The sequence below is a fragment of the Platichthys flesus genome, chromosome 17 (assembly GCF_949316205.1).
Source record: "Platichthys flesus chromosome 17, fPlaFle2.1, whole genome shotgun sequence".
Lineage (NCBI taxonomy): Eukaryota > Metazoa > Chordata > Actinopteri > Pleuronectiformes > Pleuronectidae > Platichthys > Platichthys flesus.
Window position 1 is genome coordinate 5,940,826 of NC_084961.1, and position 17,045 is coordinate 5,957,870.

Here is a 17,045-nt window from a genome sequence, read left to right on the forward strand (position 1 = left end):
AGTCAGATTCAGTTATCATACACACAGTTTTCCTCTTGCTGAAAAAATCCCCTTTAATTCTACTTTATCTATTATGTCTCAAACAACCTTTTAAGACACAATTCATCGATGAAAAATGTATAATTTATCTGACCGAGCCTCTGTGAAGGTGAAGAAACACGACAGATCGAGACGTTTCCCCCCCCTCCCCTCTGGTGTTTACTGTCCCATCTCCTGAAAGTTCAGGCTCGTGTTATGTGAGATGAAAACTTGATCTCTTCTGAGACAAATGAGTAAACCTCCCCCCTCCACCACCTCCCAGCCTGGAGAACTACAACTGTCTTGTCAACTTTCTGACAAAATTATCCAAGGATTCACAAACACATAAATTCTGAATAATAATAATAATTAAACCTCATAACATCTGTAAATTCATAAGAAGCTGATTTTCAAGACCATGTGTTGGTTAAATATATTTTCTAGTCAGTCTTAACAAACTCACGTGCACTACTAGTTAACCTCAACCGGTGCAAACGAAAACCATGAATGAGTCAATGAGAAGGGGGCGTGGCCTATCCTCTCAACTCTCGCGTGGACTCGTAGCTGGTTGCCCTAGTGACGTCCCAGCGCGTCATGTTGTTAGAAAACGATCCTGAATCAGTTCAACTTCACTTTGAGACCAAACTATGTCCAGAAGGAAGCAAGTGAAGGACAAACCGGACAAGACGAGTCCAGAGGATGAGAAGACTACAGGTTTGATAAACAGTCTGCAGCCTGTGTTGGTTCGAACTGTGTGTTAGCCTCGAGTTGGCTGCCTGTGTGTCAGTGTGTAGGTGGAGAGCAGGTTCAGTACAGCCAGGACACTTTTTTTTTTTTTTATATATATATATATGGATTTCCCTGTGAAAAGTGGCATAAAATATAAATAATTGAAGTGTCTGTAAATTGCAAACGAAAATCTGTCGAAAAGTTAAATAATGATAATAATAATCGTTATAATAATGACAGTAACAACAATAAACTTTATGTACAAGGTGCTTTTCAAGTTTAAAATGAAAAACTGAAGAACCAACAGGAGACAGTTAAAAGCAAATCTGAAGATCACACGACAACATAAGAGCACAAATGCACGTTTGACAATTGTACACACGAGAAAAGATTCACAACAAAATGAAATGATGATGGTCAGAACCAGATTAAAAGTAAATAAATACAAATAACAAAATGTGAATTCCTTCATCTCTGCCTCATAGGATATCATTGGAACTTGCTTTGTGCAATGATGTGACAGTTACAATTCATTTCCCTCACTTGTCTCATTCATTTTCTATCCTGTTGCATGGAAGTGGTTGATAAAAGGATGAAGTGTAAACTCCAGTCTTCCTGTTGTTTTCAGGACAGACTCCATCTGAAGCATTACCTGCTCAGACCTTTGGTAAGTGACGTTATCAGTCTGTCTCTGGAGACGCTAAGTGTTGTGTTGTTAAAGCTCTAAACCCTCCGTCCCGCAGATGAATATCAGTGCACAGGCAACGTGGAGATCGACTTCCCTGGGCTTTGTGCTCTCCTGGACGTGAGGTGTGTCCCAGCTGTCGGCACCAAGCGACCAGCCTCCTCCTCCTCCTCCTCCTCCTCCAGGGCTGAAACCGAAGGAGAGGATGCAAGTAAATAACAGCTTTGAATGAGAAGATACTAAAGAACCAGGAGCATTCATTACACTGGAAATACAATTTAATGAAATGTACCACTGAGATTAATATATAGATATAGGAAGTCTGAATGTATAAATAAACTGTTCCTTCAGAGGACATCCCCTCCCAGGTAAAGGACACGTCTCACTGGTCAAAGCCACGCCTCCAAGTGGAGCTGGAAAATGATGACCCGCTCTGTGCCAAGTGCCTGAAGGTTTCAGGTAAGAATCCAAAACTGCCAAAAAAATATTCATAACCATACTTTCACGCTTGATTAAGATTAAGATTCAGATGCATTTATTAGTCCCAAACACATGCACAGACATGCAAAGGCACACTCATGCAGGTAGGGAACTGTAACTTCTGCTTTTGACCCATCTGGTGCAGAATACACAGAGCAGTGAGCAACCATGTATGGCGCTCGGGGAACAGATGTTGGGGGAGTAAGGTGCCTTGCTCAGGGGCACTAGACAGGGTAGGGAGACTCTTGGATTTTTGGACAGATCAATCAAGGTTCGTCTTTTGTTGTTTCTCCGTGGAGTCGAACCAGAGACGAACCAGAGACCTGTTCTGCCCATAGTCCAATTTTCTGCCACTAGACCACCGCCTCGCTTTGACATGTGATGTATACATTTTCATAAAAGTCTCATTTACCTTTCCAAATATGGTAGTGACCTGTCCAGGGTGTTGCCCCCCCTCTCGCCCCTTATCAGCAGGGACTGGCTCCAGCTCTCCCTGCGACCCTCAGGCGATATAGATGATGGACGGATATAATATAATATAATATATGTTTTTAATATGCACAGGATGGAAGGTAGATGAGCAGATTGCCAGGGTGCTACAGAAGATGCTTCCCTCCCTGAGCCACCTCCAGAGCCTTCAGTGAGTAATGAGCGGCTGCAGACAGGTGTCCTCTCGTCCGATGGAACAAGGGGACAGCTTTCACTGGTGTCTTCTGGTTTCGTGTGCTCACAGGTACTGGCAGGCGGGACTGACCGACCCGGTGGTCACCTCCCTCGTGAACACAACGCCACTGTGCTCCAGCCTCAGGTGAGAGGACCCTGTTGTCGTTCTCTGTGCGAGTCCTTGTTTTGTTGCTCCCTGAATCCCAGTGTTGTTGTACTTGTTTCTTTTTTAGGGTGGTGTCATTAGAAGGTAACACTCTGCCTGATCACTGCTTCCCCACTCTTCTCTCTGAAGACAGCGTGTGAGTCAACAAGCAGTTACACACTTCACATGGCAACACAGAGCGAAAATAAACCACAATCACACACAAACAGAAGCACAAACACCTGATTCCTCTGTGTGTGTGTCTCTTCGGTCCAGCCTCACTCACTTGTCCCTGAGAAACAACCGGATAGGTGATACCAGTGCTCGTGCTGCTCACATCGCTCAGGTATAATAACCCAGAACTGTCTCATTAGTCCGTCCACGTGTCCCCCTCCTGACCAGTGAGGTTCTGTCTTTGTCCTGTCGTCCCTCTCAGGGCCTGCGCTTGAATCGGGCTTTGCTCTTCCTCTCACTGTGCAACAATCAGATCGGAGACTCAGGAGCTGCTCATCTGGCCGCGGTATCCTTTTACATTAAAGTCTTGATATCCGAGAGATAATGCATTTAGATTGGTAGTTAGGTTGTTTTAAATCAAGCTTATCAGGACCATTAGCATGTAAGTTGATAAGGGTCCACTGCTCAACTCTTCTCTCTTTCAGGTCCTCGGCGAATTTGCTCTGACTCACGAAGAAGTTGTGGAGAGAAGGAAGCTGCTTCTGGAAAGATCTCAGTCTGTAAGTGTGGTAGTGAGAAACATTGATAACTTGTTAACCTCTACTGTGTCCTTGAATACAGTACTTAACTAAATGTACTTAGTTACTTTACTACTTTATCTGCAGTCATCTCTAAGGGTCAACTCTTACCAAACGCCCACTGACCCACTTCCCTTGGTGGCCAGCAGCACTTCACTGAAAGAGGACAACAAAGGCACGTCCAAAAAAAAGGTAACACGTCAACATTGGTGGAATTCCAGTGGAAGTATTTGATTTGCTACCTTCTCTAAATCTTGTACTAGTGATTCTTGATATCTGTTAAATTATAGGAAGCAACGAAAAAAGAGGAGAAACCCGCAACCAGCAAAGAGAAGTCGAACAAGAAATGTGACAGAGAAACACTCGTTTTATTATTCTATGACCTCAGGGGTGATTATCGCTTCATGACTGTTTCTCTGAATCTCTCTTAGCCTCTGATGTGAAGGCAACTCCGAGTAAAGGTGTGAAGCCCGGGGACCGAGAGGAGCAACCAAGTGCACAGGAGGTATCACACTCATGCTTCCTGAATCTGTGGATCAAGTCATACATGATCTAAACATGCACAACTCAGTCAACAGCTTCTTATAACGTCACTTTGGCTTTTTTCTGCAGGTTCAGTCAAGCACAGCCCTGAATGAGGTTTGTTTCCTCTGAGCCAAAATGTCGGAGTGGCTAATGACTCAGGTTGGAGCAGATTGCTGTTGTTTATTTATTCTGCTCCTTCTCCAGCAGCAGGTGGAGACGATGGAGGTAGGGAACCCCCTGCTGGACGAGCCGCTGCAGCACAGGGCCGGGCAGCTCTTTCTGCCTGGAAACACAACTCTCGCCTCCCTCAACCTGACAGGTCGGTCAGAGACTGTGACTGTGAGACTGTGTCAGCTCGAAAGACAGGTCTTAGTTTATAACATTTAACATCAGGAATATTTTCAATTGTGATTATTGTGGAACATCAAATTTGTTGTGAATTCCACAAAATAAATGTGCAACGTTTTCCTTTTCAAGCCCGTGGTAATATTTCATTTTCTACTACATATACACCGTTTAATTTGTTCAGATAAAAAAAAAGAATTAGGAAGTTAAGGATTTCATGCTAGCTGGTTGTTCATATGCAAATACTTCCCAGATGGCTCTGAGGAAAATAAATACTGAAACCTCAGGAGGACTTTTATTATTGTTTCCAAGAGGTATAAAATCGAATCATATGAATTTGTTATCCATTAAAAAGTCTTAAACACATTAAAATGTTTTAATGAGTCTTAAATATGTTCATAGGTATTAAATATAAAGTCGATTTAACACTGCTTCTGCCATACTTTGAAATGAATGTAGATTGTAATGTAATAAACAAGCTGTAAAAAGTAAAAAAACATGGAACTAAAAACTGAGTCTAAAAACAAGGGCTATTCTCTACATGGCTGCTTCAGCTTATCTTCATGGAGAAGTGTAGGTAATCCTGGGACTCTTCACTTTCCTTCATATCTGTAGGAAACAGAATCACAGAGCGGTCGCTGCCTCTGTTCCTGACGTCAGTGGAGATGCAGGGTGAGGATGGAGGGCTGCTGCGTCTCTGTCTGCAGGTGTGTTGCTCTCACCCAACTCAATGCCTTCCTTATCTATTATCAATTATAGTTTGTTTTTTTAACCTTCTTCTCTCTCTTTCTCCCCCCCACCCCCCCCTCAGAGAAACCGCTTCCCACCCGAGTGTGAGACCTATGTGAAGATAAAGGAGGTGATGGCACTCAGATACCAGAGAAGAACTGCTTGTGATGAGACAGAAGAGGAGGGACAGGGGGCACTTGTGCTTTAAATCTGTAATGTTGCATGCATCAGTCCTGTGGGGAATAAAAAGCCAGTGGCTGAACAGGAGGACAATGTTATTATGATTAAAAAACCAGATGCCTGTTTACGGATCCATTTTACTGCTTGGTTTTTGCTGACTGTCAGAATTTACACCAAGGACAAAAGCTGAGAACAGTCAAATACCAAGTGCTGAATATAAAGAAGTAAGTTTCCCAGTTTTGTACGATAGCAGGGGTTTGAATTTATGTTTTGGGGCGCTGCTCAGACAAAAGACGAGATAAAGTTGAGCTTCAGGGAGCATTCTATAAACCTGTGAGGTCAAACAATGTGGTAACTTGATTTAATTCCAATACAGATTCAGCTGCTTCCATTTTCCAACTTGAACAATGAAGTCAAGAGACAGAATCCGGCCAGTCGTCTTCAAATAAACAAAGTCAGGTTCTGATTGGAAAAGTCTGCTGCAGCTGAATGACTTAAAAAATTGTGATATAATGAATAAGCTCATATTTAATATTGCACATTATTTCCATTATTGTTATTCTGTCACATAAGCCTCTTCTTCTACTTCTTAGTTCAGTTTAGCCGAGCACCTTCTCTCCTCCTCTTCCTCATACTCGGCCCACTACTCGATAAACAGATATGTACTTGTTGTTTACATATTAACCATGCCTTTGATCCTATCTTTAGACTCTATGTCGCTTTTGATCACCAAAGACTTCCCGAACCAAATGTATTGCACCTGCCTACGAACCCAAAGACTAATCAAAGTAGAAGGATCAGTCCGTTTTTAACAATGTTTAATGAATGATACATGGAGGGGGCCCATCAGTCCAGTGTAAAACAATCACTTCACTACAGTCGGCTACAGGCAGCTAGAAACAGTTAAACAGAACTACAGTCTCTACCAACACTTTCCTGAAGAGTCTTTATTTCTCAGTGCAATGGCTGGAAGTGAGAACACAAAAAACTGGGCACTATTTAAAGTCAATGCCCATGAGGGCTATTCAGATTTCGATAAACCACAAGTTCCACCCGACAATGAGCACTCTTGTGAGCAGACCGTCTTTGGACCAATCGGGCAAATCGAAAATAACAACATGGGCAGTCACGTCACTAAGCCGGAAGCTGGAAGGTTCAACTACAAGATTAGTAAAGATAGAGTGAGGGTCCGGAGACTCGAGCAACTTCTATCGATCAGGGAGAGGCAGTTCAAGGAAGAATATGCAAAGTGCTACCAGGCCATCTCGAAACATGGAATTGAAGTCTTCGACCTGAAGCCCATTCTCGAGTTCAGTGAGGAAGAGGGCAGGGTCACAGAGGTCATCAACCATCAGAGCGGGGCTCAGTTGACAGAGCCGCTCAAGAAGCAGCTCGCAGAGGCCAAAAGCAAGCTGAGGGACAAAGATGCAGAACAACTCTCGACCCTGAAAGCTCTGGAGACAAAATACACCTCTCTGGCGGAGAACACCAAGGCAGACATCACCAGGCTACAACAGCGCTGGGGAAGGGAATTAAAAAAGTGGAAGGAGGAGAAGAAAGACCTTGACCACAACAAGGAACAGCTGGTCAAGGAGAGGAAACAGCTGGACAAGAGGAGTGAACAGCTGGATGAGAAGAGCAAACAGCTGGACGAGGAGAGGAAATAGCTGGAAACGGAGAGGACAAAGATGGACGAGGAGAGGAAGCAGCTGGACCAGAAGAGTAAACAGCTGGACCAGGAGAGGGAAGAATTTGGACAAGAAGGAGGAGAAGAAGAAGAAGAGTATTTTGAGTTGGTACAGAAAGTTATTTAATCGTTCGGCTCAGGCTGGACGACAGTAGCTAGATCTCCCTCTCTTTAAAGCTGTCTTCTCTGATGGACAACCAGACCCACCCCCTGCAGGACACCATCGCGGCACTCGTCAGCTCCTTCAGCGACAGACTGACAAAGATCAAAACCCATTCAGCAGCATCGGATTGCAGTTTAAAAATGCTTTGATCTAAACTGTCCAATATTCATCTGTCTGTGGAATATAAACGGTTCATGTGCAGTTCATTCACTGTAAGAATCCTCACACTGCATATATTTATTCCCGTCTTTACACTAGTTTAATTAAATTCATGTGTTTCTATATTTCTATATTTTGTTATAATCCTTACACTTAGGTATTGCATGTTACTTATTAATTGTTGATGTCTTTTTTACTCTTGCTGCTTTAACACTGCAAATTTCCTAAACAGAGACTTTAGGAACATGGAAGTCACGTCTTTAAAATAATTATTATGTCCAATAAAGTAAAAAACGGTTTTGACCTCACCAATATGGCCGTCGAGTATGAAGCCGTCACTTCCGGTTTGGGCTGAAAGGAAACCCCGATATGAAGCCCTCGCTTCCGGTGAAGCCTCCTTTTCGGCAGCGGCTATATCCTCGCCAACATGCCAGTGAGTATCTTAGTCCGCGGTACTTTGCTTTTTCTCCACTTTAGCCCCGTGTTGTGCGTTCGCCGCTCGGCTCGACGTGTCCGTAACAAGCTAGCGACGGACCTGGAGCCGGTTCCGGAGGCTTTCGCCGAGTTTCCGCCCCAGTTTTTGAACAAAATAAATGTGCACATTGCGAGCGCATTGTGACACAAGATGGCGGCGCACACATCGCGGACATGGAGCCAGCTACACGGGCTGCGCCGAGCCGAACACGAACAGTCAGGATCCGCTGGGTTCAGGTCCCGGTCGTGATTTACGTACGTTTACACAGAATCGAGATGCGTTTTTAGAACAAATCCCCCCCGAAGGTTGGTGAAAGTGCGCAGCCTGCGTTGGCTCATCAGGGGAAACGGGCCGGAGCAGCAGCACTGGCTGTTAGCATCGAAGCTAGCACAACTTGGCGTGATTTTTATCTAAAATATACAATTATACACAAACATTACGCCGCTGCTTAACGTATTTATAGTGAAAAAAATACGTCCGATCTACAGTTTTAGATAAATGTGTATAGTATTGATCTAAAATTGGAAAAAATTTGAACTGAATCACAAGAAAATGGAAATTAATTTCCCTTATTTATTAATATCTCCGTTTGCTAACTACAGCTGGCCGGCTAACGCAAACACGGTTGCACGGAATAACTTAAGGTTATTCGGGTGAGACGCCATTTCGAGCGCCGAGCTAGAAAAAATATAAAACATGGGCAGTGAGTGGGGGTGAAGTAATACTTGTATAAGAGTAGTTACTACTGGAGAACCCCCGAAAAATCTCCAGTTTTAGATATACATGCACTTTATTGATGCCAAAGTTGGGTCATTTTTGAATCACATCAGTCTCCTTGACGTTTCCTTTGTTTTTCCTCGATTCCAGCTCGCAAAGGACTTGTTGCATCCATCCCCTGAGGAGGAGAAGAGGAGGCACAAGAAGAAGCGTCTCGTCCAGAGTCCAAACTCCTACTTTATGGATGTGAAGTGTCCAGGTACAGATCTGCAGATGGGCCGGCACTTGTGCTGCTGTCATTGTGAAGTGGTGATTCACCTCAGATTGAGTTGGTAACCGGTGTGTTTTGGTTTCTTCCAGGATGTTACAAGATCACGACGGTGTTCAGCCACGCTCAGACAGTGGTGCTGTGTGTGGGCTGCTCAACAGTTCTCTGTCAGCCAACTGGAGGCAAAGCGCGTCTCACAGAGGGTCAGTACTGTCCTACATGGGTCTGCTCCGACAAAGACACGAGTTGTTGTCATGTGCTGCATTTGAACTCGGAAGTCAGGCCAGTTTCTATCAGCTGCTGAGTCACAGTATATTTATCTAAAGGGACGTGAAATTCACTCTCACGTTTTAATCTTGAATAAGGAGGCCTCATGAAGTGTTTACAGTACCTTTCACAAAGTAGATTTCTTGGTTACAATAATTACAATCCAGTATAATGTCAAAACTGTGGAAGGAGGTATAAAAACAGGATTAAACTGGAATACATAACATCCGGATACTATAACTAAGCACAACCAATCGGGGCGTTCAGTTTACCTCCATTGATAAAGAAAAGGGGAAATAATTGACTTGAGATCACCTAATTATCGTAACACTCAGATTTATTTTAATGCAGCTCAAAGTCCAACTGTCTTTTACTGGTGCTCTTAGACCCTTAAATATTCTTTGTGAGTTAATAGTTTATTTAACTTGTGTGACGTGGGCTGCACTGCCAAGTGAATGGACTTCCTCTCTCGTGGTCTTCCAATCTCATTCCAGTGCCAGATTAACCTCAGCTTGCAGAAGGGTTGTGCTAGACCATTGGCTCCCCCCTTTCGAAGGCTGAGAACATTACCACTAGTAACTGTAAAGTTCTGACTTTGCTGATGAAGGAAGTCAGTGTGACTCGTTTCATCATCATCTAATAGTTTTCTTGTAAAGTGTAGATTCAGGTGTCTCTTCAGTGACTTTCTCTCCGTGCACAGTAAAGTCAGTCAGTCGCAGGAAGCGGTGTCGACCTAATCAGTCACATGACGCAGCATTATTTGACAATAGTGTGCGTGTGCAGCTTTTCTGTACTGTACGGCTTCTCTTTTGTGAGTCTGACTGTCATTGTGTCCTCTGGCAGGGTGCTCATTCAGGAGGAAGCAGCACTAGCTGTGGTCCCTGGAGCTGAAAAGGGAGAGGAGGGGATGGACCGGTGGATATCAGCGTCTTGCCCCAGCTGTCTGATCCGAAGTGATAAGAACGAGGCCCCGAAGACGAATTGGACGGCAGATGAACTTCCAATGTTCATGTTGACAGATCGGTGGTTGCTGTAACTCCACCCTCCAACCCTGTCTCTCTTTAATAAATTGTTTTGGCTGAAACAGCAGCTCGTATGTGGTTACTTCACTGCATGTGCAAGGATGTGCTAGACAAAAACAGTATTTTAACAAGTTTATTAGAAAGTACAACAGGTGTGGAATCTGGATTTGAGGACATAACTCTGAGGTGAATCTTTTGTTTTTAATACTTAACAGTTTATCATTTCGTAAGTTATTTATTAAATCTGGTTAAAAATACTGATTGAGTTAAACCATTTCATCTTTGAGTTTCTCACTTTGTATTTTAATTAACAGTTATTTATAGTCATGGGTATACATGTCTAATATCTAATATGTGTGACGTGGGCTGCACTGCCAAGTGACTGGACTTCCTCTCTCGTGGTCTTCCAATCTCATTCCAGTGCCAGATTAACCTCAGCTTGCAGAAGGGTTGAGCTAGACCATTGGCTCCCCCCTTTCGAAGGCTGAGAACATTTATCACTAGTTACTGTAAAGATCTCATGTTGCTGTTGGAGGAAGTCAGTGTGACTCGTTTCATCATCAAATCGTTTTCTTCTCGAGTGTAGATTATGCTGTCGCCTCAGTGACCTTCTCCCCGTGCTCAGTAAAGTCAGTCAGTCGTAGGAGGAGGTGTCAAGTTCTGAATTTCACTTGTGTTCTTTCAGAACGAAGTGTAAAAACATTCCACATTAGTGGGTCCCTGGAATATTTATAATCTTTTCTGGGTCCTTGCTTAGAAAAAAACATTTTGGGATAACATGTCCACAATTTAAAATATTCATTTGAGAACTTGAACCTTGAATCATAATGTCTTATACTCAAATGGTTCACCTGTCAGAGCAGATGCATGCTGAGTTTCAGTTTGGTTGCACATCTTGATTTTCAGTTACTCCAGGGGTGATTTAAAAAAAACCCGTCATGAAAAGTGAATTTCTAAATTTGGATGGGATGTCAATACAGAAAATGGTCTACCAAGGTTCTTAACAATTAACCATGCATTACACCTTGAGAAGCCTCCAGCTCAGAGCCTCCTCTACCTGTCGCTCCCACTCACGCTAGCCGCCTCGGCCTTCGCCTCCCTCTCCCTGAGCAGGTGGCGGATGGAGGAGTTCTGTGTGGAGAGGGTGTTGGACAGGAGCGGCATCAGGCCCCTGAAGCCCTCCCTCAGCTCCTCCACGTTCTTCTCAAGGCTGTGGATGTGGGAGTCCAGCTCCCCCCTGCAGCCCTGCACCTCGGCCAGCACGTTGTACATCAGGGACTCCATCTGTGTTGGGGGTTGACGTCCACAGTGGGGCATAGTAGGGCGTAGAGAAAGAAGAAGATATTAGATCCTACTTTGTTGAGGTTTTTCACAGGATGGGATTTAAGGTGATGTGTTCACTTGCCTCTCTCACCTTGCCGAGGTCCACTAATGAGTTGCTTTGGTCTGCAAGTGTCCTCTTCTCCTGCTTTACCTGACGCAGCCTGGAGACAAAGGTATCTTATATAGCTGCTGCGGGAGGTGACTGTGATAATAATACAACTGAACTGATAGGAGGGATTTAAAGGGTAAGTTCAACCACATTACAAAATAAAAACGTTCTCTCAAACTAATTTCCCATCTCCTTTCGTTTGTGTCCTAGGATTATATCGATAACAAAAAGTGATTAACTTTCATTAATTAGTTTACATAAATCGCCAATTTCTACTGTTCACAGCAGTTTGTGAAGTTTTGAGTTCAACTTTCTTTTTCTAAGAGCAAGAACTTTTCATTTCTTTTAAATTCCACAATATCTCACTTTAAATTAGTGATGCATCCAGGAGCGTCGCGAAGGACTTTGGGGGCCTCTGGGCAAAAGGGCCCCAAGGTAATGCATGGTATACGTAATGTGTCTTTATAGAGGTGGTTAAATCTGTGATTTGGGTGAACTGACCCTTTAAACTGTCGGGTCAATAAATTACTTAAAATATCACGGTGAAATTTCCCTTTTTAAAATTACAGATAATTGATATCATTATAAATCAATCAAATACCCGTGAAAGGAAAATATAGTCAGGAGGCGGAGCTCAGTCAAAAAGTGTTTTCACACGCTGACACTACAAACCCAGAAATACACTGTTTCCTAAGATGTATAACTAAACACAAGTCGATATAAAAAGCACCTATACGTGTTTCATTGCTAACTTATGGCGTGTGAAGTGAAGGGGCCGACACTAGGGCTCTGTGTTACCGTTGGATGGCCAGCAGCAGCTTCCTCTGGTGCATGCGGACTCGGCTGTTGTCTCTTTCTCTGGACAGCTTGGTGTGTTTGTAGATGAGCCAAGTCTCTCTCAGCACATTCGCCGCAGCAATTTTTTGCTAGTGAGACGAAGCAGAAGAAGAAAATACCCACGAATCGTATTAGGTTCACGCACATAACCTCATTGAGCTGTTATTTACTGCACACGCTGAACAACAACGACAGGACCGGAGAGTAACACAGTGAGTTTGTCTCATTCTCGGCTCCCGGGCTCTTGAGGTGAGATAGTTCTGCTGTTTTTCATTAGTGAGGTGTCAGTGTCAATATCGCACAGCAGGACGAGTTATACAGATCAATGAGACGGGTTGCTGGGAATAAACAACTTCATATGCGATGGAACAATTCACTTCTGACTGTGCAAATTCAATTTCATGAATGTGCAATCCTGTTACATTGTATATATTCTGTTAAGGTTGTATGCATTACTTTACACTTTTTATATTTCCTTCCATGGTTTTGAGTTGATGAACTGAACTGACCCCTCTCATGTTATCTAGTCGTATCTAACCTTACCTTACTGTATTTTATCTTACCTTATCTCATCTTATCTTATCTTATCTTTAATTATATTATATTATATGCACTCTTCAAGCTTTTAAGGTGAACAATACAAATCAAATCAAATTACTTTGTTAGCCAATATCGACAAATCCCAATTTAAGACCTAACAAGGTTTTCTTTTTTCTTATGGAAAAACAAAAAAGAAAACACAAGCCTTTTAACAGGGGGAAGAAAACATCAGGGAGAGAGAAGTGAGGAATCCCTCTGCCAGGATGGAGCAAAACAAAAACAACATTCATTATAACATTCATGATAAAAGAAAAAACCTGCTGTGGTCAGATAGTGTGTGCAGGATAATCTGTTTGTTTTGGTTTTATTTAGTTGAAATAATAATGCACAGCACAGACACGCTCATGCACACGTTGGTATTCACCCTCTTCGAGATGTGTGAGTCCATCATGAAGTTGTAAACATGCTTCTCTGCTCGTGACAGCTCCAGCTTCCTGGCGACCACCGCCACCACCAGCACGGTGCAGCCGGCTCCCTGGAAGAATTTAACTCAGCTGTTAAATTGTGGTTATTCAGAACCTGGATTTATCCACGTCGCCAGGTGCTTACCATTATACCAGTGAGGAGGCAGATGCTGCGTCCACAGTAGGTGTGAGGAACCACGTCTCCGTAGCCTATGGACAGGAATGTGACAGAGACCATCCACAGCGCCTCCATGTAGTTGCTGCTAAGGTCTCTGTAGTTGTGGTGTCTGAAGGAGCAATAAATAAACTCCTGTCATTACATTTAGCCGCCTCGCCAGATCCAGGGTGGATCCAAAATTTAGTTTTATTCTCTCCAAATTGATCCCATGTGGATCAATTAAGTTTTAATGTTTTTAGAGGTTAATTTCTCCTTAATTGAACTTGTTGATAGTTTTACTTTCACATTTCGGATGTAACCGCCCCCCCCCGTGCAGATTCATACCTCTCACACACATGTAAACCCCACGCTGCCACGAGCCACAGAGAAACGCTGAAAATCATCAGCACGGTGCCGGGGTACGTCGTCATCAGAGTTTTCCCCACGAGCCGGTTGTTGAAGTGGATCTGAGGATCACAGAGGAGGGGAGGTTTGACGTCAGCACTTTGACATTAGGGCTCCTACTTAGCCAGGTTATTTAGGCTGGCACCTGTCAGATTATGATTATATAACAGAGAGGAGATATGGGATGAGAGAAAACTTGTTCTCAATCCGGCCGGATACGTGGATAGCAGGTTTGGAACTGACAAAGGTCATTTTCATCACTGTTAAATAGTAATAATAAAGGAGGGGATAAGCCGGGTGGATATTATCATCTGTGGAGAATAAAGTAGACAAGTGAAGGAGATGTAGTGAGGGATGTAATCAACATAAACCACAAGGATTCTTAGGAGTAAAATGTTGATAGTGACATCTCAGGTGTCACATGTCTGCAGAAACACTCATAGAGGAGGCAACGCCCCAAATATTGGCCCCATTAGCCCCCTCCTCTCTGTGTCATAATCTCCTCCCTGCACCATCCAAGCCAGTTAAGCCCACAGCCAGACTCTGCCTTGAGCCCACTGGTGACCTCTGACCTTGTTGAGCGCTCCGATGCTGCGGGACGCGGTGTCGGTGAAGAGGCGGCTGTGCAACATCATGGCGCGGCCCAGCAGGTAGAGCCGGAAGAACATGGGCAGAGCCAGCACGATCTCCAGCTCCGTCTCCGACAGCGGCATGTCGGACGTGGTCTGCTGGAGGTAGGACAGCAGGCCCACGGGGTAGGGATGTATGGCCACCACCGCCAGCTCCAGGGCGATCAGAGCCAGGCGGTCGCTCGTCATGGCAATGCGCCAGTCCTCCGAGCCGATGTCGTGGACATAGAGCTGTACCAGAGCAGAGGGAGTGGGGGGGGGACAGAGCATCACTGTGACACAGCGCTGTAATGATCTGGTCTACATAAAACTGTGAGGTCAGAAAATGATTAAAGGAAAAAAAGCAAAAGAAAATACAATATAAAGACACTTTCATCCCTTTTGACCTTTAAATATCCTTCAGCGCTCAGAGTCATGTCCCCACGAAGACTTTAAACTGTCCCCGGGACACTCTGGTTCATTTGAATGAGCCACAGGACAAAAAGAGTTGGAACTGCTGATATAGAAACTCAGGATATTTATTGACGATAATTCGCCCACTTTTTAAATCTGTGGGGAAATCACTGGATGAGGATAAACTACTACAACTACTATTACTACTTGTACTACTACTAATGATAAAACATTTGATTTGTAAAGCACTTTTAACAATGCTCAAAGACACTTCACACTTGATTAAAAAACAGAAAGCAGAAAAAAAAACGAATAACTGAAATACACAACTGAAATACACATAATAATCACAGTCAGATATAAAATACATCGTTTTGAGTAGTGTGTTGAAGGTAGATAGAAAAAACATGAGCAGATACCTGCACCTCACAGCAGTGGTACCCCACGATTAAGCTGAGCAGGATGAACGTGGACAAACTGATGATGGACTTGAGTGTGAGGGAGTATATGGAGCTCTGTAGGAGACACACACACACGCACACACGTACACACACACACACACATACACACAACGTCACATTGTCAGCTGATGGCACAAGGTTAAAAAACGGCACCAGTGATCCTGTGTGATCACATAATCCACTATTGATATGATGAACATTATCTCATGAACGTACTGTGCATTTCCCTGAGGCTGCCGCTGTGTCGTAAAACACATTTTACGACACAGCTCATGATTAACAGGTTTTATGATTTTTCACAGAGCACAGAGGAGGAAAATCTAGATGAAATAGGATTTTCTCAGGCAGTAAAACAAATGCTGGGCTTTTGTCGTAAAAAAAGAAAATAACTGCAATTCTACACTGAGATTTCTCTCTTTAAAAACCTTTACAGCCCACCATCACATTCACATCACCCCTCTGACCCTCTGACCCTCTGACCTTGCTGTAGACGCTCCAGGAGAGCTCAGTCTCCATCACCATCAGCACCACCCCGAATATCCCCACCGCCAAGGCGCAGTCGTTCAGCTGCTGCCTCCTCAGGAACAGAGCCCTCCTGCGGACCAGCCGCCAGCCGATGCTGTGGGTCTTCCAGTAGTGGTCGTCCTTGCCGTCCGCCTTGTTCTTTGGGCTGGATGGAGGACTGGTACCGGTGCTGGAGCTGGTGCTGGAGCTGGGACTGGGACACTCTGCCCCCGGCAGCAGGCCTTTAGGGTGTGACGGGTCCTGATGGTACCGGGACGTCTCGTTTTGTGACTGGACGTCGTCATCTTTGCTGGTGATGATGATCTCGGGGAGACTCTGGCGGTCGTGCATCTCCAAACAGACGCTGCCTCGGCCCTCCACCTCCTTGATGTCTAGATGGGACCTGCAGGGGCCCCTGAAGGGGGACCGGCAGGGAGAAGCAGGGACATCAGTGAAAGAAGTGACTCTTTCTTGAAGTTTGTTTGAATCTACGTTTTTAACTTTGCACTGTTGATTCCTCTCCTTGTTTCCCGGGGTCTGTTTGCTCCCCCCGGATCTTTTCCCACATTTCTTCTCTTTGCCTTTGGCTTTGCCTCCTCTCTGTCTGGAGCGAGGGGAAGTCGTGACGTACAGGTGGCCGTTGTACAGAGGGGTGGTGGCCATGGCCTGGGTTCGGTCCAGCCACACGGTGTGATCGGCCGACATCTGGATCGTGTGGTGAATCCCACACTGCGGAGAGCAGGCCTGAGGTGGAGGGACCGTCCTGGGCGGGAGGAGGGGTCGCTGGTCCTCCACCTCGTCTCCACTCACCACCGACAGGTTCATAGAGGGGGAGTGGTCCATGATGCGGGGGGGGGGGGGGGGGGGTGAAGGTGACGATTCGATGGATCTCTTCGAGCAAAGATGTTGAGATTGAAAGACAGATGTTAGACAATGTAGTTTAAATGTCATTTTAAAAGAAAATTGCTTTGCAAGTTCTACTCACCAAAAAGACTTAATCTTTAATGTTTATTTTTCCTAATTTTGTCCTTTCCTTATCTGTAACGTAATTTCCGAAATAATTCTGATTATGTGAAAAGCTAATATTGTTTATCACAATTTGCCCAATCACATAGTTTTGTTTCAGGGCTCAGTCATTAACATTTAGCCAAACATTTTCTTAAGTTTATCAGACTTCCCTTTTAATGTGCCTTACACAAATTTCTAAGTTTAAA

The 17,045-nt window shown here is 44.3% G+C and overlaps 3 protein-coding genes and 2 non-coding genes across 5 annotated transcripts; 4 read left to right on the plus strand and 1 right to left on the minus strand.

The window, feature by feature from the left end:
- The first annotated feature begins 599 nt into the window (after positions 1 to 599).
- Positions 600 to 5,376, plus strand: lrrc71 (leucine rich repeat containing 71). Its single transcript, XM_062409649.1, has 17 exons — positions 600 to 732; positions 1,376 to 1,414; positions 1,491 to 1,643; positions 1,784 to 1,891; positions 2,477 to 2,552; positions 2,646 to 2,720; positions 2,809 to 2,877; positions 2,997 to 3,066; positions 3,157 to 3,240; positions 3,380 to 3,454; positions 3,560 to 3,664; positions 3,763 to 3,820; positions 3,904 to 3,977; positions 4,085 to 4,111; positions 4,202 to 4,316; positions 4,958 to 5,049; positions 5,154 to 5,376. Exons 1-17 carry the CDS (start codon positions 666 to 668, stop codon positions 5,277 to 5,279), a joined length of 1,413 nt encoding a protein of 470 aa, XP_062265633.1. The 5' UTR covers positions 600 to 665; the 3' UTR covers positions 5,280 to 5,376.
- A 2,198-nt stretch (positions 5,377 to 7,574) lies between these two features.
- On the plus strand, positions 7,575 to 10,071 carry rps27.1 (ribosomal protein S27, isoform 1). The gene is made up of 4 exons (XM_062409650.1): positions 7,575 to 7,693; positions 8,603 to 8,711; positions 8,813 to 8,923; positions 9,831 to 10,071. Exons 1-4 carry the CDS (start codon positions 7,688 to 7,690, stop codon positions 9,857 to 9,859), a joined length of 255 nt encoding a protein of 84 aa, XP_062265634.1. The 5' UTR covers positions 7,575 to 7,687; the 3' UTR covers positions 9,860 to 10,071.
- On the plus strand, positions 9,427 to 9,556 carry LOC133973030 (small nucleolar RNA SNORA35). The gene has a single exon (XR_009924519.1). It is a non-coding gene; the product is annotated as a small nucleolar RNA SNORA35 (small nucleolar RNA).
- Positions 10,072 to 10,158: 87 nt separating the features above from the next.
- LOC133972283 (small conductance calcium-activated potassium channel protein 1-like) lies at positions 10,159 to 16,674 on the minus strand. The gene is made up of 9 exons (XM_062409647.1): positions 15,808 to 16,674; positions 15,286 to 15,381; positions 14,417 to 14,704; positions 13,785 to 13,906; positions 13,428 to 13,569; positions 13,243 to 13,353; positions 12,240 to 12,367; positions 11,415 to 11,493; positions 10,159 to 11,293 (listed from the first exon to the last, which is right to left on the minus strand). The coding sequence occupies exons 1-9, from the start codon at positions 16,672 to 16,674 to the stop codon at positions 11,063 to 11,065; spliced, it is 2,064 nt and encodes a 687-aa protein (XP_062265631.1). The 3' UTR covers positions 10,159 to 11,062.
- On the plus strand, positions 10,376 to 10,505 carry LOC133973029 (small nucleolar RNA SNORA35). Its single transcript, XR_009924518.1, has one exon. It is a non-coding gene; the product is annotated as a small nucleolar RNA SNORA35 (small nucleolar RNA).
- Positions 16,675 to 17,045: the final 371 nt, after the last annotated feature.